This window comes from Pediculus humanus, genomic scaffold (assembly GCF_000006295.1).
Source record: "Pediculus humanus corporis 1103172107475 genomic scaffold, whole genome shotgun sequence".
Classification (NCBI taxonomy): Eukaryota; Metazoa; Arthropoda; class Insecta; order Psocodea; family Pediculidae; genus Pediculus; species Pediculus humanus.
Window position 1 is genome coordinate 864,266 of NW_002987093.1, and position 24,955 is coordinate 889,220.

General features: G+C 27.5%; 5 protein-coding genes across 5 annotated transcripts; 1 reads left to right on the plus strand and 4 right to left on the minus strand.

The window, feature by feature from the left end:
* Positions 1 to 8,594: 8,594 nt before the first annotated feature.
* Phum_PHUM128390 (uncharacterized protein) lies at positions 8,595 to 10,136 on the minus strand (the record flags this gene model as incomplete). Its single annotated transcript, XM_002424349.1, has 3 exons — positions 8,595 to 8,801; positions 8,881 to 9,020; positions 9,158 to 10,136. 3 exons carry the CDS (start codon positions 10,134 to 10,136, stop codon positions 8,595 to 8,597), a joined length of 1,326 nt encoding a protein of 441 aa, XP_002424394.1.
* Positions 10,137 to 14,040: 3,904 nt separating this feature from the next.
* Phum_PHUM128400 (protein phosphatases pp1 regulatory subunit, putative) lies at positions 14,041 to 18,638 on the minus strand (the record flags this gene model as incomplete). Its single annotated transcript, XM_002424350.1, has 16 exons — positions 14,041 to 14,214; positions 14,462 to 14,548; positions 14,962 to 15,158; positions 15,246 to 15,343; positions 15,432 to 15,533; positions 15,620 to 15,728; positions 15,818 to 15,959; positions 16,060 to 16,289; positions 16,360 to 16,510; positions 16,578 to 16,793; positions 16,904 to 17,113; positions 17,191 to 17,392; positions 17,464 to 17,603; positions 17,680 to 17,838; positions 17,917 to 18,201; positions 18,318 to 18,638. 16 exons carry the CDS (start codon positions 18,636 to 18,638, stop codon positions 14,041 to 14,043), a joined length of 2,823 nt encoding a protein of 940 aa, XP_002424395.1.
* A 694-nt stretch (positions 18,639 to 19,332) lies between these two features.
* Positions 19,333 to 22,380, minus strand: Phum_PHUM128410 (NADH-ubiquinone oxidoreductase 75 kDa subunit, putative; the record flags this gene model as incomplete). Its single annotated transcript, XM_002424351.1, has 11 exons — positions 19,333 to 19,485; positions 19,567 to 19,701; positions 19,789 to 19,964; positions 20,042 to 20,234; positions 20,307 to 20,644; positions 20,719 to 21,058; positions 21,145 to 21,366; positions 21,459 to 21,600; positions 21,674 to 21,897; positions 22,012 to 22,119; positions 22,222 to 22,380. 11 exons carry the CDS (start codon positions 22,378 to 22,380, stop codon positions 19,333 to 19,335), a joined length of 2,190 nt encoding a protein of 729 aa, XP_002424396.1.
* A 402-nt stretch (positions 22,381 to 22,782) lies between these two features.
* Phum_PHUM128420 (elongation factor 1-beta', putative) lies at positions 22,783 to 23,736 on the plus strand. The gene is made up of 3 exons (XM_002424352.1): positions 22,783 to 22,920; positions 23,037 to 23,268; positions 23,359 to 23,736. Exons 1-3 carry the CDS (start codon positions 22,841 to 22,843, stop codon positions 23,701 to 23,703), a joined length of 657 nt encoding a protein of 218 aa, XP_002424397.1. The 5' UTR covers positions 22,783 to 22,840; the 3' UTR covers positions 23,704 to 23,736.
* Positions 23,737 to 24,085: 349 nt separating this feature from the next.
* Positions 24,086 to 24,625, minus strand: Phum_PHUM128430 (uncharacterized protein; the record flags this gene model as incomplete). The annotated part of the gene is given in 3 exon segments (XM_002424353.1): positions 24,086 to 24,232; positions 24,316 to 24,587; positions 24,607 to 24,625. 3 exon segments carry the CDS (start codon positions 24,623 to 24,625, stop codon positions 24,086 to 24,088), a joined length of 438 nt encoding a protein of 145 aa, XP_002424398.1.
* Between the last annotated feature and the right edge of the window lie 330 nt (positions 24,626 to 24,955).

Genomic DNA, 24,955 nt, shown 5'->3' on the forward strand with positions numbered 1-24,955 from the left:
CAAATTGATTTTTCCTTTTTATTTAAAAAAAAAAATTTAAACTAAAATTTAATTTTGAAAAACTTGTTTTAGTATTGATTTACAATGTTAAAGAAAAAAAACGGAGGGGGGGGAGAGTGGGAAAGTATAAAAAATAAATCATTTGCCATTAACGTAGAAAATGAAATGAAAAGAGAGAGAAAGAGAGAGAGAGAGAGAGAAAAGACCCCTTGGCATTTAATTTACATCATACAATATTCTATCTAAAAAAAAAAAAAAAAAAAAAAAGAAAATTTTTAAATGGCGGACGATGGGGAAAAAGAAAAAACGGAAAATTTCCCTTATTTTTAATAATAATAATAATAATAATAATAATAATAATAATAATAATAATACTAATACTAATACTAATACTAATACTAATAATAATAATAATAATAATAATAATAATAATAATAATAATAATAATAATACTAATAATAATATAAAAAAACTGTTTTTTTTTTCATTTTGTCATTAGTGTCATCATTTCATTATTTTATTCTTTTTTTCTCTCTCTCTCTCTCCTTTTTTTTTAAATATTAAATATTTTACTCCGGTTGTTGTTGTTGTTGTTGTTGTTGTCGTCGTTGTTGTTTTTATTAATTTTTTTTTTTTTACGGCATTAGCTTTAATACCGACATATTTGTTAATTTTTTTTTTTTTTTTTATATTAATGATAAAAAAATAATATTCGCAAGAAATATGAATGAATAAAGAGAGAGAGGGGGGGAGGGATTATGAATAATATTTTATGATTAAAAAATTATAAATGTAAAAAGTCAAAAATAGAGAAAAGAGAGAGAGCTTTGTTTATATGTACATAAAAAAGCTTCGTACTGTTTAATTAAAAAAACAATGATTTTCTTTTTATCATTTTTCCGACTTTATTATCATTATTATTATTTTTTACTTTTCCTTTTTTTTTCGTCATTTTCCTAAATAAATAATTTATAAATTATTTTTTCCTTTTTAAATGAATAATAAAAAAAATTTGATGATGATGATGTAAAAACAAAACTTGTCTTCTCTCCCATTGTTTTTTTAATAATGAAAAACAACAACAACAATAATAATAATAATAATAATAATAATAATAATAATAATAATAATAATAATAGAGTAGTTGAAATTGTCGGAAAAATTCGAAATGGAAAACTTGAAAAAGAAAAAAAATATAAAAAAAAAGGGGGGGGGGGAAAAAGGACAAGGCGTGGAAAATTAAAAAAAAGTTATGAGAAAAGTTTTTCTTTTTTTTTAATAAATATGAAAAATTATTAAATTGAGCAGTTTTCCCCTTTTCATTATTATTATTATTATTATTATTATTATTATTATTAAAGGAAACGAATCGAAAAAAAATAAAAGAAAAAATTAAAACGTTAGATTTTCTTTTTTTTTTTTTTGAAAAAATTAATAATTGATTTGATATCATCATGAATCCCTTCTTATCATTTTTCCCTATTAAATATTAATATTATTATTATTATTATTATTATTATTATTATTATTATTATTATTATTATTATTATTATTACTTTGTTTTCACCCTTTTTCGATCCACGTGATATTAACAAAAGATTTTTTAGAAGGAAAAAAAAAAAAAATTTTCCGATCTTTACTCTTGTTATTTTTTTTCTTTTGTGTGTTCTTCACCCCCCATCGACTCCTCATTATTTTCCTCCAGGTTGATTTCGTCAAAGTCAAAGTGAAAATTCTCTTGCCCTCGTTTTTTTCAAGGTAACCAAAAAGGAAAAAAAGGAAAAAAAAAGGAAAAAAACTCGATGATGACGTTAACCTTTCCCCCCTCCTCCCCTCGACCATTTCCCCCCCTCAAAGTCATAAAAATTATAAATAATAATAATAATAAATTCAAATTGGCGTCATCATTATTATTATTAATTAATTAACTTATTGTTTTTTTTTTTATTTAAAAAAAATTAATAATTTTTAACGTTGATTTCCATCCATAATTGAACTTTATTTTTTCCCCTAATTAATTAATAAATAAATAAATAAAAAGATGTTAATAACTTCATTTATTAAACTATTAACTAAATTTTAATAAAAAAAAGAATATTTTGAAGAGGTTTAAATGACGTCACCACGAGGTTAATGAATGAAATAAAAAACGAACGACGGTTTGACCTCGTTTATTAAATACAAAAAAAAGGGGGGGGGGGAAATACTAATTTATCTAAACCTAAAAAACAAGAGAGAGAGGCAGAGAGAGAGAGAGAGAGAGAGAAAGAGAGAAACGGTTAGCGGAAAATTCTGGAAAGGAAAAAAAAAATTTTTTTTTTACCCAACGCCCTTGACAAGAAGCAGAAGAAAAGGGAAAATATTTGGACTCTTAAAAAAAAAACATCTCATTCTAAAGAGTAACAAAGATCGAAGATAAAATCACGAACAATATTCTAAAAATAGAAAAACATATTGAGGAAAAAGATAAAAAAAAAAAAAAAAAAAAATGGAATGGAATGAAATGGAAAAATGCCAGATTTGTGAAAAAGAGCAAAAAAATTTTCATCAATTTTTCCAAAGGAAAATAAATGAAAAAAAAAAAAAGTTACGTAAACGATACCACGCCACGTAAAGGATGGGAGGGTATGAGAAAACACACAAGCATCTCAATTAAAAAAAAAAAAAAATGATCCGAATTCGTCAGTAACAGAGACAAACGGAAATGATTGATTGATAATCAATCAATCAATCAATCAATATCCGAGTGTCTCAAAAATGGGGGGCGGGACAATCGACCCCGAATCCCGTTACGAAAATCATCCCAATTGATATTTTTTCGACAAAATCTGAAATCATTTTTCGAAATAAAGAGTCGAAGAAATTCGAAAGTCGATCTACCGGATGTGGTGAGTAAGTAAAACCGGAAATGATATATTTCAAAGATGTGAACTAACTTAGAGAATCCTACCGCAGGAATAATCGCTCGGAGGCAAATTTTCCTTCGAATTTTCAAAAACTTTTGTGAGAAAAGTCGCGAAAAGCGAGCTTTTTTTTTTTTTTTTTAATTACGATTTTGTAAATATTTAAATCTTATTTATTCCTTCCAATCAAATAATCGTAATTAAGAAATTGTTACGATGATAATAATAATAATAATAATGATAATAATAATAAAATTTTAACTCGTTCGTTAAACAACAAAGATTTTAAAAAAAATTTATTTCTCTTGGTTAAAAAATCAAGTGACAAACCAAAATCAATGATAAGAAAGGAAAACAAAACAAAAAAAAAGTGTCGTGTAACTAGAATCAAAATCGATCACAATTGTTTACATATTTAAAAATCGTATTACGAATTTCTTTTATAAAGTTAATAAAATATTAAGTTTATTGTTTGTGTGTGTGTGTGTATAAACTCGCGCCAAAAACTATACAATAAATTTTAAAAGTTTATTTTTATTTAATTATTTGTTATTATTATTATTATTAAAACACGTTATCATTTCCTGTTGAGTGCCCTTAAAAAATTTATGTATGTATATTTAAAACTCAAGGATATTTCATTTTTAAACAAAAAAAAAAAAACAAAGATGTCTTACAATTCGAAAAATACTCATAACAAATCGAAAAACGTCATAGAGTAAACAAAACAGAAAAAAAAAAAAACCGTTAAATCGGTGAACCGTTAACACATCATTATCATCATCATCATTGTTTTCTAAAATTAATCGGTTTAAAACTGGCTGTGGTTTGAAAATGAAATTTTACCCTCCGGTAAATTTATTTATTATGTAAAAAAAAAAAAAAGAAGAAAAACATGAACGGAAAATGGAAAATTCACACGCATTTTCACACATGCATCGATCCTTTTTTTTTTTTACTAATACTGTCCGCCGCGTGCGTGTGCGTGTAATAAATAACACGATATAATAATAATAATAATAATTAACACCTGATACATGTTCGATGAATACAAACGACGACAAACGACGACAAACAAATTTTTTTTAAAATTTAAATTAATTAATTAATCCGATTAGGAAAAAGTGATTGAAAACGTTTGTTTTGTTTTTATTTACATCTTCTTGGGAAATGGCATTAATTTACATCTTCTGCTTTTTATTTATTTTTATTTTCTTTCATCGAGCTTTTAAATACTTTATTAAGTGACGTCATTAATTTAATTAAACAACACTTGAATTGATTTCTTTTTAAAAAAAAAAAAAAAATTATTGTCGTCATTATTACTATTATTATTATTATTAATTTTCAGGTTTGGCTTTTTGTCTTTTTTTTTTTTTCATTCATATATTCATTCATTAACTTTTGTGTCGTGGTGAGTGATAATTCATAGTACCTGATTATTAAAAAACCTAACTGTCGGTGTCTTTAATTAAGTTTTCGAGTAATAATAATAATAATAATAATAATAATTTTGGATGGGTTTCGTACTTATACGTCATCTTTTTTTTTTTTTTTTGAATCTCGCGTGTGTCATCTCATCATCTTTGTCGTTGTGTACAACGTGTCTAACATCGATTTCTGCACTTCCCCCCCCCCCGTAATTTTCCCGTTAAATTTGCCAAAAAAAAAAAAATTTACACATAATAATAATAATAATTGCATTCGTTTTTCGAGCATTTGGCAGAACGACGTTCGTCGAACTAAACAGAAAATTAAACGCGACGATTAATTTTTTTTTTTTTTTGTGTGTGTGTCCCCCCAGTTTCTCTCTATCTCTCGGCAGCCACACTTTTCCCTGCCCCCCCCCCGCAATATATTTTTTTTTTTATTTCTCGGTCATTTTGTGTGAGCTGTCGTAAATAAACGCTTCCGTTACGGTCCTTAAATTTCATTTATTTTTCCGATTTTTAATTTTTTCTTATATCCCAACCGCTGTGCTTTTTTTTTTTTTTTTACGACCCCAAAACCTTTATTATTATTATTATTATTTTTACGTGATAAATAAATTGTAATTTAAATATTTATTAAAAGTTAAACGTGCCAAAAAAAAAAATTTCGGTGTGAACCAAAAGCAAAAAAAAAGCGGAAATTAACAAAAATCCCGTGAAATTATTTTTCACTCGTTTATTAAAAAAAAAAAAAAAAATGGCGGCCGCCTCGCAATTACATTTAACCGAAAATTACCAAAAAAAAAAATATTTTTACGTCAAAAAATTCGTTTTTTTTTATAAATTTTCAAAAATATATATATAAGTCGTAAATTCTTTAAAATTCATTTAATAAAATACAAACGACAAAAGAGAGAGAGAGAGAGAGAGAGAAAAAAAAACAATTTTTCTTTTTTACAAACGAATATTTATAAGAATTTCCATGTCTGTTTGTACTTGATTGATGGCTCGTGAAAATAAAAAAAAATTTATATATATATATATATATATATATATATATATATATATATATATATATATATATATATATATATATATATATATATATATATATATATTTATTTATTTATTACCTTTTATAATCATTATTATTATTAAAAGTGTCACTCATGTTCTTTTTTTTTCTAGAACGACAAAGTTTCTTTTTTACTCACCTTAAATTAATTAATACCAGATCATTATGTTTAGCTTATGTACACGATTCATTTTTTTTCTTTTATGTAACTTTGTGACGTAACAATCAAAATTTTTCATTATGGTGACCGCACATGTTTTTACCCCATATTCAAATTATTATAATAAAAATTATATTAAACACACGCACGCACGCACGCACGCACACGCGGGATTTGTCATTATTGTACATGTAATTAACGTTAAAAAAAAAAAAAAAAAAAAAAATTCGCGCCAAACGATGCTTATCGTTAAATAAACCAAATCAACTTTTAATAGTTTTATTAAATGTAATCTTTAAATAAATCTATGTGTAAATGTTTAATTGTCACATTTCAATAACGTGCGTTTAATAAATTATTAATTAAATAAACAAACGTAAAAAAAAAAAAAAAAGATAAATAAATTCTTGCGAAATAACACAAAACGATTTATGAGATAAAATTAATAAGAGAAATAAAAAAAAAAAAAAACCGACGCGACCGTGCGAATCGAACAACAGACAAACAGATACTGAGCCATTTGAAAGCTTAACCACGACAAATTTCCCCGCCTTTTAAAATTTTTTTTTTTATTATTCCCGCCATTTTTTTCACCGATTGTTTTTTTAATAAATTCCTACTACAAATTCTTTTGTCATAAACAATTTAAATATTAATTAATTAAAATAATAATAATAATAATATTTTGTTATTTTCGTATTGGCGTAACAATTTATTTATTTATTTATGCGTATTTTTCGTGTCCTTTATAATAAATTAAATAAAATATTTATTTATAGAATTAGGTCAAACAAAAAAAAAATAAAAATATATATATTTTAATCATTAGTTAATTGTAACGAATTAAAAAAAGAAAAGAAAATCTCGTCTCGTTATATTATTAAAAATATTATTCATCTTTTTCAAATAAAAAATTTAATTAATTATTTTGAAGAAAAGAACGAAAAAAAGAGAAATTTTTTTTGAAATTGGATTTTACCAAAAAAGATTATTATATTTTTTTAATAACAAAAATTAATTTTTCGGTTGTCGGTTTTTCCATCTTTTGAAAATTTTATAAATTTATTTAATTCTCACAAAATTATTTTTGGGGACAAAGAAAGAAGTAAACAAATAATTTTTTACTGCACGAATGATAATAATTTTCCTTTTCAATAAATTTAAAGTAAAAAAAAGGGGGGTTTTTGCTTTTAATTGATAAACGACACCTGTAAATAAATTTTTAATTAAATTTAATCTTTTTGTATTTTATATTGACATTTATTTTCATGTGTCATCCATTTTTTCTTACGTCATGATGACAAGACACAAAAGGGAAACTTGTCGCAAATGAAAACGAAAATGAAATGCATTCGCGGGTATGTAATAGTTTAATGGCGTCTATGTCAAAGCCCCGGATTTAAAATTAATAAAAATTTATTCGTTTTATCATTTTAATAAGTTAGTTAATGTTATGTAAATTGATTAAAGTGATGTAGTTGCGTGTTTTTTTTGTTTTTATTCATAAACAATTATTTATATTTAAGTTATTTTATCTTGAAATAAATTTTAATTTAACCGTTTCATTTGACAAAAGGTAGCGTGGGTAGTAAGAATTTTTAAAAGACGTTTCGAAACGTATCATTACAATTGATAAAAAAATCATCTTAAAATTTTGATTTCATTCTAGATAAAAAAAAAAAATGGCTAAGCTTAAAAAATGAAATACAAAAAGAAAAAAAATGCTGATTTTGAAATATATCTTATTACTTCATCTCTGTTTTTTTTTCTCTTTTTTTGATAAGAAATTATTATTATTATTATTACAATTTGAATTAAGTAATTTAATTAAATGTTATTATTAAAAAATGATTACAATTATAAAAGAGTATATGAATGAAATCTTTTACTGTGAGATTATGAAATTTAAGAAATATTATTATTATTAACTCAGGATTCACACTTGATGTTTGTAATATTCATAAAATTATTACATTATCCTTATTACGTTCTTTATGTGATATTTTATAACTTGAAACAAACAAAAAAAGGGTGTAATGTTAAAATTAACTGATTGTTTTGTGTAGTTTCAAGTTCACCTAAATCATTTTGTGTTTTGGAAATACTTACATAAAGGTATACCATTGAATATTGTTAGTAAGAACTCTGTGTAAGTTTTAATATTAAGTGCAGGTGTTAAATTATACACATAATTAAATATTATAAATGAGAAAAGTGAAAACAAGATGGAGAAAGAACCTATTGTTCTAGGGAAAGGTTAATCAGGATTTGAATTCTTTCCTCCAAATCATCCTGGTCATGATTTTTTTTTTGGGAATACTTAAATAAAGGTGTACCATTAAAAATTGTTCATTGTATATTGTTAGTATGAACTCTGTGCAAGTTTACATGTTAATATTAAGTGCTGGTGTTATAATATATACATAATTAAATATTATGAGTGAGAAAAGTGAAAACAAGATGGAGGAAAACCCTAAATATTCCTTATTTTTGTGAAACCTTCATCAGGATGTGAATTATTTCCTTCAAATCTTGGTCATGATGATGTTAAAACCATAAAAGCCCAGGCTATATTTTTCTTTCCATTGAATTCAACAAGCAACAGGAAGGCATTAATTAAAATGGTTAAAAAATAAAAATGGCAGAAAGTTTAGGGTATGTAATTTTTTTAAATTTATTTATGATAATTTAAAATCGTTTTAACTTTCTAATAATAAACTTAACCTTGCATTGCAATCAATTGAAAAAGAAAATCTCTCACCAGAATTAGTTTTAAATTTCTATTTTTGTTTGAATTGAATGGATAAATAATTTATTTTTAAAATGGATTACGTAAAATCATTTGAAAAATTAATTTTTTGCGTGTTTAATTTTATTATTATTATTATTATTTTCTTGTTTCGTTACATAGTATTATGTAGAGTTGAGTATTTTAATAATTTTCGTAACGAACGAATTTTATAAATAATCGAAAATATTATTATTATTATTATTATTATTGGCACTCTCGTAATAAAAGAAAATAATTAATAAAATGGTTTGTCGTTAAAAAATCTCGATATTAAATCAAATGCCCATTTAGGTTGATCTGCTGGCACCATGTGACCGGCATTACGTACTAAAACTTCTTTTAAATTTCCCGCGGATTTAACGTATCCTGCCACGTCATTATCGACACGCCAAATGTGACGTTGTGCTTTTTTATATTCTCCAGCTGCGGACCAATTAAGTTTCTGAAATCGTAACAATTTTTTTTTGTTGTAAAAAATTTAAATTAATTTTCTTTTTATTTAAATCAATTAAAAATTTTACATTTAAATATCCTTTTGTGAGAGGATAAGCAACGATTATATCCAATTGTCCATTATATATTAAAACTTTATAATGTTCGAGTAATTCTTCTAGCCACGGTCTAACGGATTTCATAACGTCTTCCATTAAATGTTTTTCAACTAATCGTCCATCGTTAAATTTCGAATCACCAAACGTGAATTTTCGATCGTACCTGTAAAATCGAATGATAACCAATTAAATAAATAACAATTTTAACAAAGAGATAGAGAGAGAGATGGGGGAGTAGGGGGGAAACTCACGTATGGTTTGTTTAAAAAATTATTTATGTCTCCTTCTTGACGACCGTTGGAATATAAATAATTGAAATAATAAGAGAAACCTGTAACGTTATTAAAAAATGTCGAACCGTTTGTCATGTCTCCGTTTAATAGTTGATCGAAGCAATGAAAAGCTTGTATCCAATTATTTTTAGATATGTAATCCCGACAGGAATCTTCTTCCTTTTTCATGTAATCCTTTCCATAATCATCTATGATGCCCAATTGATATAAATAATCAGAATAAATAAGTTGATTGTAAGGATCGACCAAACCGTTTCCGATTGCCAAACCTTTGAGATTAATTTTATCATTGGCGGAATTATCTTTGTGTATGGCATACGCGAGTGCTGGAACGTATTTTCCAGCATAAGATTCTCCGGTAACGTAAAAAGGATTCGAGGAAAGAGTCGGAAATAATTTCAATATTTGTTTTATACCCACCAAAAGATTTCTACCAACTTCATTTTGATTTTTCGAATAACAACTTTCGTTTTTAGCATAACTGAAACCGGTTCCGACCGGATTATCTATGTACATATACGAACTTATTTCCGTCCAGGGATATTTTCGAATTTTTATTTTACCCGATGGTGTTAATTCGTAGGGACCGTTTTCGGTAAGGAGACCGTAAAGTGACGATGCTCCCGGTCCTCCCTGTAACCAAACGGATACAGGGGATTTTTCTAAATTTTTCCCGGGGAAAAACCAAAAAAATAAATTCGAATCGCAATTTTTATCCACTGTTACGTATCCGGCATAACTCACGATGTTTCCTTTTAATGGTTCGACCAATGTTAAATCCAAAGCTTCTTTTATGTTTCCAGCTTCCACATACGGTGTTATTATTATTTTGGGAGTCACATTTTTTATCCAGACAATTTCATTATCGACGGGATAAGGTAGTAAAAATCCAGAACTTTTTCCTAAAAAAAACGTCACGAATAACCATAACATATTTAAAACGAGTTAAATGTAAAACTGCCTAATAATAAATTTTTTCTTAGTTTATCAAAATTCTTTTTTTTAAAATGAACTTTGACCCTTTTATTAATGTAACTATCATTATTATTATTATTATTATTATTATTTCAAATACGATAATAATCGAAAAACTTTTTTCTTTTTAAATCGAATTTTATAACGACAACAAAACGAAAAAAAAGAAAAAAATTTTTTTTTCTATCGAATGTGCAACACGTTACATTTCTCCCTTCCCCCCACCCCGCCCCCCAATTTTTTCTCGTGTTTTTTGTTTTTATCGTAAATAAAAGTTTTCCCGATTCGAAACAATAAATTTTTTTTTTAGAAAATCGATAATAATAATAATAATATTTGTGTCGTTAAAAAAAAAAAAAGTTTATTACGTTTTTAAATATTTATTATTATTATTATTTTTAAAAGACTTGGAAAATGATAAAAAAACATTTTCAGACTGGGAGGGAGAGGGGCGCAAAAATCGTTATTATTATTATTATCATCTTATAGTCGAGTATTTATTGTTTTATTATCGATAAATAAATTAAATTTAAATCGTAAAATAATTTTAAAAATAAAATAAGTTTCATTTTCAAGTGGTCGCCGCCAATAAATTAACGGCCAAAAAAAAAAAAAAAAAAAAACAAAATGTCGACCGATTTATTATATATAAAAACGTTTAGGGTAAAATTTAAATTTTTAATAGGTGGTAGCAGAAGACGCTTTACCGACAAAACAAACAAACACGTCACCGACATTTTGAAAAAAAAAAAAAAAGTAATTTAAAAGAAATAATTAATTTTTTATTTATTTGTTTTACTACGAAATGCGATTAATTTAAAATTTTCTTTTTTATTTACAATGCTTCGCAATGAAAAACGAGGTGGGGGGCGGAGGAGTAGAGTACAAGGAAAAAAGCGTGAGGGAGAGGGGGAGGGACTCCCACGATAACAAAAAACACGAAAAATTTAAAATTTTGTAAATCTTTCGCGAAACGTAACTAACTCTTTTGTTTGTTTGTTTGTTTGTTTTTCAAAAAAATAAATTTTTATTTCTCGCGACGAAATCAAAAAAAAAAATTTAAATTTAAATTTATAATGAAAAATCCGAATGATGATAATGATGATGATGATGATGATGATGATGATAATAATAATAATAATAATGATGATGATGATGATGATGATGGTGATGAAGATGATGATGATGATAATTTATTGATATTTGCCAAAAAAAATTTTTTAAATTTGTTTTTTTTTTTTTTTAGTTTATAGATCTCTGCCAAATTTGTTTAAAAAAAATAAATAATAATAATAATAATAATAATAATAATAATAATAATAAAATAAATAAACGAAATTAAATTAAAAAATTGTTTATAAAAAAAAAACCGGAAGTTGAAATAAAAAATAGAAAAAAAATTGTTATGATAACAATAAAAAATGGAATCCATTATTTTTTTTTTATAAAAAAATGAATTTAAAAAAAAAAAAATTTATCCATTCATAAACGAATTATTACCAATAATAATAATAATAATAATAATAATGAAATTGGTTTTAGTAAAAATAATAATAATAATAATAATAATTTTATAACACAAACTCGGTTAAAAAAAAAAAAAAAACTTTAAAACGTACTTTTTTATTATTATTATTATTATGGAAATAATAATATTTATTTAATGAATTTTCAAAGCAGGAGGAGGAGGAGGAGGGAGAAAGGAATTAATTTCCTTTCCCGTCTCCTCCCCTCTCCCATTCCCCCGTAGACTCGTTGCCCCCCCCCCATTTTTTCAAATTACAAAAATTGCATCGTCACGTTTTTACATAAAAGAAAGAAAAAAAAAGAATTTTATTCAATAATAAAATTCTTGAATTATGTAAATAAAAAAAAAAAAAAAATTTATCATATTATTATTATTATTATCATCATCAACATTTTTCAATGTCAATGGACGTACGTATTCATATTAAATTAAATTACGTAATAAATGAATAAAAAAAGGATTTTGATTAGGTAATAAAAAAAAAAAAAACAAAAATAAAAACGAATTTTCCGTTTTTCAATAATACTCAAAAGAATTTTGAATTTTTTTTTTTTTTTTTGTTTAATAGCAGAAGAATTTAATAATAAAAAAATAATAATATCGAAGTTTTTTTTAATCATTGGGGGGGAGGGAGGAGGCGGGGGAAACAAAATCTCCAGTAAACTAATTAAGCAAAATTATTAACAAAAAAAAAAAATTTTCATTAAATTAAAAAATTTCCCTTGCGAATTTTCCATTCGTTCGTGTCTCGTGATTATTAATAATAAAAACGTTAAAAAAAATTTATTAATTATTAAATAATAATTTTAAAGGTCAAGTACGTCGTACCTGAAAACAAAAAAAGGTTAAACGATATTATTTTCGTTGGGAAATAGAAAATCCGAAAAAGTTTTTCCTTTTTCTTTCGCATCGAAAACGTTAATTTTATCGGAAAAGTTTTTTTTTTTTTTCTTCCTTTTTATTAAATTACTATTATTATTATTATTTGTTTTAAACGAATTAGATAAAATTTACTTTACCGTATTATAATAATAATAATAATAATAATGATAATGATAATATTTTTCTTTCGGTCATCGAATGTTTTTAAGAGAAAAGGATGTTTTTATAAACTTTTTCTTGTTGTTGTTGTTGTTACTTTTCATAAACTCGTTAAAAGTTTAAAGCCACGTGGAAAAAAACGTGTAATTAATTACCGCGCCCCTCCCCTCATTTTCAGAGGGGAAAAAAAAGTCAAATTTCCGGCGTGTGTGTGTCCAACGACGTCGTCACTTACCCAAAATCTTCGTACGTGTGAATCCAAATGAAAATTTTATTTAAAAATAATAATAATAATAATAATAATATTTGATGACGTCATATCGAATGAAATATTTTTCCAGCTATTCCAGTTATTTGATTTTGGATAATTAAACATTAATCAAACAAAAAAAAAAACATTGAAATTTTTAATCAAAACTGGATTATTAAAAATCCCTCTCTTCCCCTCTCTCTCTCTCTCTCTGTTTCCTTCATTATTATTATTATTTTAAAAAAATTCCAGGATTATTGTTTTTGTTATAATAATAATAATAATAATATCATTCGTTGAAATTTGTTCGAGTGTGTTAAATATTATTAATTTAAAAAAAAAAAAACGTTAATTTTTTTTTTAGCTTTCCCGGATAAAATATTGATCGATTATTCACGTTTTGTTAATTCGACCTTGACCTTGACCTTGGCAATAAGGAAAAAGGGGGGAGGGGGTTCGATCGATCGACAAACGATTTTTTTATTTATTTCTTTATTTTCGAACAATGTGAGTTGTATGAGTGTTGAACGAACGAATTATTCGATGATATGAAATCACACGCGATATTAAATATAATAATAAAAAAAAATAAACAAAAATTATAGAAAAAAAAGGAAAGAAGAAAAAGGAAAGAAAAAATTATTAGAGATAAGAAAGGGGGGGAGAAAAAAAAACCAATCGAGTTTAGTCACGAATCAAACATTCATCAGTCGAAAACCTCATCATTGAGGGGAAGGGGGGGGGGTGAAAGAATAAAAAAAAAAAAAAAGTAATTTTTACTTTCTTTATTAGATCGTGATGATAAATTCAATGAATCTCTCTCTCTCTCTCTCTTTCTAGATCTTTCTATTCCATTCCACGATGGGATTTTCTTTCGACCACCCTTTTGTCACCTTCGACCCTTAACCTCTTCTATGATTGATCATACGATTGATTGATTGAAAAAAAAAAAAAAAACAATTTAATAAATTTATTGAACCGTAAACTCGATATTAATAACAATAATAATAATAATAATTAATTAATTAACTACACGTTGGAAATTAAAAATCGTTGAACGAATCTCCGAATCCTTTTGTTTTCATTTCTCTACAAATCGTTGCTGGAGAACTTGATGGAACCATAAAATTAAATAATTTTGAGGATCCATCACCGGACGAGAGAAAATCATTTTGTAATATTTCTTTTAATTGATCTAATTTTTGAGGAACCATGACCTGAGAATAAATTAATTTTTAATTTATAAAATCATATCCGCCGCCATTTTGTTGAATTGTTTAACAAAAAAAAAAAAAAAAAAAATTTCCATTCGTGCTCTCATTAAAACAAAAAACCAAAGAAAATTTATACAAATTAAATTGTAATTAAATGACGTCATTAATTTTTCCATGAGGGATTTTATGTTAATAATAATAATAATAATTAACTTACCTTATAAGCCATGTCTTCTGTTAAATCGTAAACGGGTTGTCGTTCTCCAGTCGTTCTCCAAATTTCTTTCAATAATTTCGTTATCGATTTTATTGAATTTTCAATGTCGTTTGTAAATACCTGAAAATTTGAAAATAAAATATATTAGCAAGCAGACGATAATTAAATTTTTTTTATGTTTTGATAAAATAGTAATAATAATAATAATGTGAAGAAAAAAAATTTTAATCGAATTTATTACGACCGAAAATATTTAGGAGAAGTTTTAAATTTAATAAAAATTATTATTATTATTATTATTATTATTATTATTATTATTATTATTATTATTATTATTATTATTAATTAATGGGGGGGGAGAACAGTAATTAAAAGTTGAAAACACTTGTAAAAAAATTATAACTAAAATTTTAATAAAAGTTTTTTTTTTGATCGCTCTCGTTTTTAAGAGGGAAGAAGGAGGGGGAAAGAAAAACGTTCCAGTTTAATTTCCAGGAATAATGGGATAGATAAACGCTTTTTCAAGTACTTACGCATAATGAAAAAAGTCCAGGATTATCCAGATGAAGATTTTCGTAGACGTCTCTCGTCGACATGACGTTTTCTATGTATTGTTCGCAAAGTATTTCCGCAGCTTCTTCCAATTGTAAACCCGTTAAATTAACTTCGCTCCAGTTAACGAACGGCATGGATAAATCAGCAAAAGGATCTTCTTCTCCATACGTGCTAACTTCAGTAGAAACGTGTGTAAAAAATTAAACAAAAAGAAAAGAAGAAGGAGGAAAAAAAAGATTATGGAGAATCGTCTGGAACTTACGGTCTGATGACCCGATTTCAACTTTTATTGGTACTTGAAGATCGGCACTGTACGAACTCGTTGACATTTCACCTACGTAATTTTCGCTGGTCACGTGACTATTTTTTTAAAAAAGTAAGTAAGTTAAAATTTATTTAATAATAATAATAATAGTAATAATAATAATAATAATAATAAATGGTAAACCTTTGAGATTCTTCGCTGTTTTCTTTTTCGTTATTATTATTATTATTTCGTCCCATGCATTTTTGAAATCCGCATCGACTTGGAGAACAGGTAAAGGAATTCCTGTTGGAATAAAAAACATAAAAACATTTTTTAGTTGTTTAAACGTTTACGAAAGAAAACATAAAAAAAATTTGAAATTTCTTTACTGATTTTTTCCAGGAGCGTTGCAGCCAAAAATTGACGAATTTCCCGAAAGTGTTTCCGTACTTATTCCTTCTTTATCCGCGTGAAAAATCTTTTCCAAAACTTGATTATCTGGAAAAAAAAAAAATAAAAAAAAAGTTTAAAACGTTGAAAAACAAAATGTTTGGAAAAAACAAAACACAAAAAAAACACAAGGAAACCATTTTTTTCCATTATTTTATCATCGTGTCCGTCATAATCATCATCCACAACATTATAGGGTTCAGATTTTTCTCCATAAATTTTATCAAACATTTTTCTTATTAATTCATCTAAAACGTTTTCAACTCTTTTGATGTTGTTCTGAATACCACAATAATAATAATGATAAATTTTTTCCCGCCAAATTTAAAAAAAAAAAAAAAAAAAAATGAGAGCGTTTAAACCTTGTAACACTTTTTACCTCGTGATTGTGAACTAATTGTCTTTGTGCCATGTAAGCAGCACCTATACGGGATATAACAGGACCGTAGGTAAGTTTTAATCGTTTAACGTGTTCTTCTTTAGATTCGGGTATGACGAGTACGAGAAAAGGACGAATTCCGTAACCGTAAATTGTCAAAGCGCTTACCATGTCCATACAGGTAAGGCAAAGTTTACGTTCTGCCACGGCATTACCAAGTTCGCTTTTACCTTTTTTTTTTCGGGAAAAGAATCAATTAAAAATTATTACGAATAATAATAATAATAATAATAAACTTACTAAAACCGTAAAAATGTCCTAAATTTTCATAAACGCTTAAAAATTTTCCAGATTGTATCATACAATTGAAATTTTCTCTATTGACGTGTTTGAGCAAATGTTTTTCACCATCTAAAATTTTCCGAGTCGTGTGCAATTTTCCAATGTAAATCTTTAAACGGAAAAATCATTTCAATGTTGCGTTTATTATTATTATTGTTAGGAAAATTCCGTCGTACCTTTTCCGGATATTTTTCTGCCAATGACGAAATGATTGATTTTTTAGATGATGCTGATGGACCGACGAGTATAACAAACGGATAAGGACCTTGATCGTATGGTAAAACGTCCATGTCCATAGTGACGTCATTAAGTTGTTCCAAAAGTAACATTCTCGCATTGTTTCTCGCCGCTTCGAGTTGTAGGTCGTATTTATGGTGTTTGCATGCAGCGACCTTAAAACGACATAAGAAGACAGGGGGAGGAAACAAACAAACAAACAAACAAACAAATCAATCAATCAGGTGATGACGTATTGAAATTTAATTATCAAACTCTCACTTACCCTTTCCGAAATATTAACTTCCGTTTGATCTAAAAATTTTAATTCTCTCAAAAAGCTCAAAATTAAATTCCTGTAAGGTTTTTGCTTGCTTACGTCATTATTAGACAAATCCAACTGTCGTAAATTTTTTAATTTTTTCATGTTTGTCAATTGTAATAAATCCGTTATGTCATTTCCTTGTAATTCTAATTTTTTTAAACTGTGAACGTTCTGTTGGAAAATTTTTTAAAAAACCCGGTTCCAGACGGGATTTCTTAATATTATAAAAATTTTTTTAAGGTACAAACCTTTAAAAATTTCAAATCTTTTATTAAATTATTATTTAAATAAAGATTCGTTAAATATGGCATCGTGTGTATTCCCAAATCCATTTCCGTTTCGAATCTCGATAATAAATTATATTCGAGATTTAAATCCGTTATTCTTAAATTATTTAAATTTTCAAATCTTTCTATTTTGTTGTGTGATAAATCGAGATAACGTAAATACCTGAAATAATAATAATAATAATACCGCCATGTTTGTTCTTGGGAGAGAGGATGAAAATGAAGGTAACTCACTTTAAATTATGCAATCCTTGTATTTTAGATATTTTATTATGTGAAAGATCCAAATAAGTGAGGGACCAAAAATCAGAAAGGTTATCTATTTGCCAAACTTGATTATAAGAATAATTAACGTATGTCAAATTCAACGGAGGCTGACAAGAAGAAGAAGAAAAACGTCATCGTAAAGATAATAATTATTATTATTATTATTATTACTACTACTCATACCCGGAAACGAAGAACTTCTTCCATTAAATTATGCGACACGTCCAAATACATGAGATAAGGTATACAACCGAGCGGTGTTAAATCCGTTAAATTGTTCCATGATAGGTCGACATATTGTAAAAATCTATGATAACTTAAAACTCTTATGTCGTTCAGGTTCTGAAAGAGAAAGAAGAAGGAGGAAGGAGGAAGAAGGTTGATGAGGAGTAGGAGGAAGAGAGGAAAGAAAAAAATTACTTTATTGGTAAGTGAAACTTTTGCAACAACGCGACATTTATTCCCGGGAGAATCCGTTAAATAAGAACTACAAGCGGCGACAATTCTGTCGGTCAAAAGACCATTTTCTTCTTCTTTTGTCAAGGTCAAATCGGCATAATTAAGTAAACGTTCGATGGGTTTTTGGCTGTCGTCCCAGGGAACGGGACCGGCTGTCGAAACGTTCCAAGAATTAACGGATCTCGAAGTTGATTCATCTCTTCCCGACCAGAGAGCGGTTGAAAATCTATCGCTCGAATTATCTTCCTACTTAAACATTTATTATCATTATTATTATCGTTTATAATTCTCTCTCTTCTTTCGATAGAGAGAGAGAGAGAGAGAATGAAAATAATCTCGATCTACCGGAAACCGGAACTAACCTCTTTATGTAAAATTTTCAAACCGCATTTAGGAAAATTTGTATATTGTTTTTTATCACTTTCGCTTTCGGTTGATTCGACTTTTATTTCTTCTTCTTCTTCTTCTTCTTCTACTTCTTCTTTATCGCCGCCATTTTTGAATACTTCTTCGTCGTATTCGTCGTTTGTCGGTGGTGATGGATCTTTATCCCAAAAATCATTTATGTTTTTATCATCGTCGTCGTCGTCGTTTGCCAAACAAACTGATTTCCCCGATAAATTTTGTAAGTCATTTTCATCGATTGTCGTGAAAAAATCTAAATCTTGATATGGTGCTGACATTAAAATTAATTAATGACAAATTTTTTTTCCCGTTTGTTTAAAAACTTTTAAACGTTTTATTTTAAACAAATCAAAACAAAACAAAACAAAAATGGCGGTACGTTTTGTAATGAGGGAAATAAATTAAAACGTGTCATGTTTCGATTTTGGCGCGCTTTTCTCTTCGTTAATGACACTTTATTGCGTGGACGGTTATAACGGATGTGATCTCTATCGTCGTCGTCGAAACACCGGAAATTGAAATTTTTTATGTAAAAAAATAAATAATAAAATTTATTTAATTTAATTTTTTTTTTTCAATCGTTTTATTATTTATACAATCCTTGACAACTAATATAAAAAAATCCGATAATGATAATAATCAATCAATAATAAATCAATGATTTTCTTATATTTTCGAAAAAAAAACCGTAATAATAATAATAATAAATATTTTTTTTTTAATGGAATCTTCACTGCCTTCTTTTACAAGTATTTACTATATATATATATATATATATTTTTCCGTTTGTATCCCTTCTGAACTTTTTTTCCAGTAATGATAATAATGACGATAAAAAAATAAAAAAAACAGAAAAAAAAAAAAAAAAAAAAAGAGGAAACGTTCGAATTATTTTCTCTAATGTGATTCGTTTTGAAGTTAATTCAACTACCCGGAACGATAATTTATTGATAAATTTATCTACGTTTTATATTAATACTTGGATTCTTTTTGTTTTAAAACGGCTTGAACGCATTTGGCCATTGTCGGAGAAGCTCTGCTAATGACGTCGGTCATGAAAAAATCTTCCAATTTCATTTGTTTCACTTCCATCGAACCTTTTTTCAACGACGACGGACAACATTTCTACAAAAGAAAGGTAAATAACAATTTTTTTTCTATTCCCCTTTCGATAATCAAAAACCGTTAGAACCGGAAATTACGTACTTTAGAGTATTGTAACGACAAGTTTAGAAAATTAGCCGGATTAACGACACCGTATTGTATTAAATTGGGGGAAACTTCTCCGAGACGTTCTCTAATCTCGTTGAGATCCTCGTAGGGTAATGTTTTTCCAGCGAGCTAAAAAACCAATTCGATCATTTCAAATATCGCAATTTTTTTTTTTTTGGGGGGGGGGGGGGAAACAGTCGTCAAAATCAGACAAACCTCCGAAATAGCTCTTATTATTTTCCAATCGACTCTCGCCAAACCGGGAGGAGAAATGGCGGTTAACGTCTGTTGAGCTCTTCCTTCCGTGTTTACGTAAGACGCTTGTTTTTCCGTGTACGCGGCCCCTGGTAAAATAACGTCCGCCATTAAAGCTCCCGCATCACCGTGATGACCTAAAAAAAAAAAATATAAAAAATTTTTATTCTTGATCACGCGGTGATTTATACCACAAATCAATCCGCAACGCAACCTTGATATATAACGAAAGCATCTTTCGCTAAATCCTTTTTGGTTATCGTTTTCTCATCGGCTCCGACCATGTACAACAATTCGGGTTTTAATTTTTTTATAATTTCCGGTCCAGGCGTGTAACCCAAATCCAAGGCGGCAACTTGCGAAGCTGATGTTTGCAAAACGTTTAATATTTTCCAATCGTGGCTCACCTTTAAATTTACAAAACAAAATCATTAAACTGATTAATTAAAAGAAAATTAAAAAGTTTTATGAATTATTACGCCGACGGTTTTTCCGAGTTCTTCGCACAATGACTGAACGCTCGTGAGTAAAACTCCTCCGTCTGGTCTTTTGAGTTGTTCTGCTCCTATTATGATCATGGGTCTTTTCGCCGAACTCAAAGTTTTCCAAAAACGATGAGATTTCGATTTGATTTCGTTTATGAGTTCGACGTCGTTGCCGAGATGTTCGTAGTCGTAGGTCAGGTCTACTTTAGGCCCAATCAAAGCCACATTCGTTTCGTTTTGTATGTAACTCTTACGAATTCTCGTGTTGACGAGTGGAGCTTCAAATCGTGGATTCGTACCGATTAAAAGTATCCAATCCGCTTCTTCGATACCTGGAAAAAAAGAAAAAAAAAATTAATTCTTAACCAACGTTGGCCGTTTTAAATATGTTCAGTCACATACTCACCGGCAATTGTATTATTCATTATGTAATTAGACCGGAAATCAGTTCCCGATCCCAACATTGGAAAACTATTTTCGGTGCATAAAGTCTCGCAACCGCATTTATTCAAAAAATCTTTCAAAGCTATCATGCATTCCGCATCGACGAGAGGTCCGACCAATCCCGCCATTTTGTCACCGGAAACGCATTTGATTCTTTCTGCCACGTAAGTTAATGCATCTTCCCACTGACAATTGACTAAATCACCCTCGCTATTTTTTATCATTGGTGTGACGAGTCTTTGCCTTTTCAATCCGTCACAGGCAAACCTAGTTTTATCGGATATCCATTCTTCATTTATTTCCTGAAAGAAAAGAAAAAAAAAAATCAAATCAAATCATTTGATATTTTTGTACTTGAAGAATTTGTGTAAATTAACCGTTGGATTACTTCGTTTTGCCTTGGCAAAATTCTTAAAACTTCTCCGGTTCTTGTAGAAATAATTATGTTACTACCCACAGCATCCAAAACATCTACACTTTCAGTTCTTCTGTTTTCCCAGGGTCTTGCTTTGAAAGCATATGGTTTCGAAGTGAGAGCTCCAACAGGGCATAAATCGATAACATTTCCAGACAGTTCCGATAGGAAAAATTTCTCAACATATGTTCCAACCTATTTGATTCACCAAAACAGATCAGATCAATCATCTGGATTGGATAATATAAAGAATTGATTTTGTTTATTGAATTTTTCATAAAACATACCTGCATATCTGATCCCCTACCGGTTGTTCCCAAATCGTCAATTCCAGCGACTTCAGATGCGAATCTTATACATCTTGTGCAATGTATACATCTAGTCATGATTGTTTTTATAAGTGGACCAATGTCTTTATCTTCTACAGCTCTGGAAAATGATAAAATTCACTCAATTGTAAAAACATGTTAACATATTATAAGAAAAAAAAAATGGGGAAAACCTTTTGCCGCTAAAATTTATATCTGTGAAACGACTCCTGTCACTTCCGAAAGCCATACTCTGATCTTGAAGATCACATTCACCTCCCTGGTCACAAATGGGACAATCTAAGGGGTGATTAACTAATAGAAATTCCATAACTCCTTCTCTTGCTTTTCTCGTCATATCTGAATTAGTTTTTATTCTCCATCCTTTCATTACTGGCATGGCACAGGCAGCAACTGGCTAAAATATTTTTTTACTACATAAATTCAAGTTTGCGATGACAATTTTTTTACTTAATACTTTAGATTATTATAAAAATATTATGCTTTATTTAAAAAAAAAGTTTATATTTACCTTAGGAGATTTTTCAACTTCAACAAGACACATTCTACAATTTCCAGCTATAGACAATCTTTCATGATAACAAAATCTTGGAATTTCAACGCCGACCATAGCAGCTGCCTAAAAAAAAAATAAAATAAATTTTAATAAAATTATGAAATTTTTTTTTTTTTTTTTTTAAATTGTGTTTAATATTTAAAAAATATAAAAATTTATACTTACTTGCAAAACGGTAGTTCCTGGTTCAACCATTACAGGTATGTCATCGATAAATACTTCGATTTTTTCTGGAGCCTTTGTGGCAGTTCCCCTTATAAATAAATTTATAAAAGGACCACTCAGGGCTCGAGAAAAAGGTACGTTTAAAGGCAATCTCAACATTTTTAAACCTGGAAAAATTAAATAAAAATATGTTAAATTCAAGTTGCTGATGATGATAAAATAAAAATAAAAAAATTATATTAAAAAAAAAAAAAAACGTCAGAGATTAAAACGAATAAAAATATATTTAAAAATAATTAAAAAAAAACCAACCTATTTAAAAAAAAAATAAAATACTTAAAATCTAGATAGAAGACAATATACAGGCGAAAAAAAAATATAAATCAAAATTTTGATAAATAATATATATTACATTTTAATAAAAATATGAACCTTCAATGATAGCAGACGTTAAGACTTTTTACAGTAGTGCATAAAAGCAAATGAAATTTCCCTAACGTTAAATCAGTGTTGCCAACTTTACAATGGGTTACGTTCCTTCTCTTACACCTTGATTAAGAACAAGTAAAACTGGGGTTTTATTTTTCTGTGTAATTTTCCTTTTTTTAATTTGTTAGCAATGAGTATCGGTGATTTGAAAACGCCAAAAGGTGTCAAAGACCTTAATTCTTATTTGGAAGATAAAAGTTACATATCCGGGTGAGATTTAATTATTATTTTGACGTAAATAATATTTTCACGTATTATTATTTTTTTTTTTCTTTTCGAAACATGTGGTCAACATTTTTATTGAATGAATGGATTTAAACTTACAGTTACGAGCCTTCGCAAGATGATGTCAAAGCGTTTGATTCGATGGGAAAAGCTCCAGGATCCGATACTCCAAATGCTTTAAGGTGGTATAATCACATAAAATCATTTAATAACGATGAAAGGAAAAAATTTCCAGCTGGAACTGGTTTTAAAACAACCAGCGTAAACAACGTCAGTAATGGTAAAGGAGATGATGATGATGATGTTGATTTATTTGCTTCAGACGAAGAAGAAGTAAGTTTTTCATTTTTTTTTTTCCATTATTATAAATTTAATCAATTACATTTTAAATTTATTTCCCATATTTTCAAAATTTAATTACAGGATAAAGAAGCGGAAAAAATTAGAGAGGAAAGATTAAAAGCATACAATGAGAAAAAATCTAAAAAAGCAGCAGTCATAGCAAAATCTAGCATCATATTAGATGTTAAACCGTGGGATGATGAAACTGATATGAAATTAATGGAGAAAAATGTTAGAACAATCGAAATGGATGGTTTGGTTTGGGGTGCATCTAAATTAGTGCCTGTCGGTTATGGAATTCACAAGTTACAAATTATGTGCGTTGTTGAAGATGAAAAAGTTTCAGTTGATGTACTCGTCGAAGAAATTGAAAAATTTGAAGACTATGTACAATCTGTCGATATTGCTGCCTTTAATAAAATTTAAATAATTTTATTTAATATAAAATTTTTTCTTTTTAAAAAAAAAAAAAATCATTATTATTTGTGTTTCATTTTTTTTTTTTTTTTAAATTTTTTTTGTTACACATAAAAAACAATGTTTTTATTACAATAGAGTTAATATATATATTGGAAAAAAGAAATAATTTCTTTTGCATTATTACTATTTTATCCATTCCATTTAAATTTTGCCATTTTGTTAACGACATTTCATTTGTCGAGTAAATTAAGTTTAATTTTACTCTTATATACAATTCATTTACTTCGAATAAGATGAAATGAAACAAATTTAATAAATAAATAATTGAAATTTATTAAAAATTATTTAAATTTTTTAATAATAAAAAAAGTTAATAAGTCTTTCTTTCTCAATTTAATAAATTAACTGAAATTTGACAATATCTGAAAACTTTATAATAGCCATAATGATAAATAGGTAAACTGCATTGACGACCACCTAAATAATGAATTCTTGCATAATCATCACAATCTAAATATCCATTTCCGTTACAATCCTGACAATAAAAAAAAAAAAATTTATTAATATTATACCGGTAGCCATTTTGTAAATTTTAATAAATAAATAAGGAAAACTCACTTGAGCATATTTAAAAATATACTGTTTTAATGTGGTAGCAGCACAATATGGATCATTAACGCAAGTTTTATAAGCACCCTTTCTTGAGGGATGATCCCCATAAAGAACGGGTGATCCAGAGTCTTCCCAATAATCCTTCGATATGAAAAAAGGTCCGCATAAATCTCCAGAACATCCGATTGTTAAATTACAATTTGTCGTTGCTTCGCATATGCATCCCAAACAAGCCGAAGTTAAATCGGGTATGAATAAATCATCGTATAATCTTTCTCCTTTTAATAAAAAAACAACCGAAAAAAAAAGCCGCCATTTTGTATTAAATTTTTATAATCAAACCGTCAATTAACATGGGATGTATTTTTTTTTTTTTAAAGTAGGAGTTAAATATAGATTTTAAATGTAATAATTAAATGTTAAAGAATTTTCATTTGATGTTAAACAATTTCCAAAAAAGAAAAATAACGTAATAATAATAATAATAATATTGACACATCCGTTTGGATGTGAAAAAGGGGGGGGGCGATTTCATACAAAAAAATATTTGTTGAAACATAAATAATTATGAATTAAATTAGATCATCGTCGTGATCGGGTGGTCAACCTCTTGTAGGCGTGTGGTTGGCATGTTACCACTTCTCAA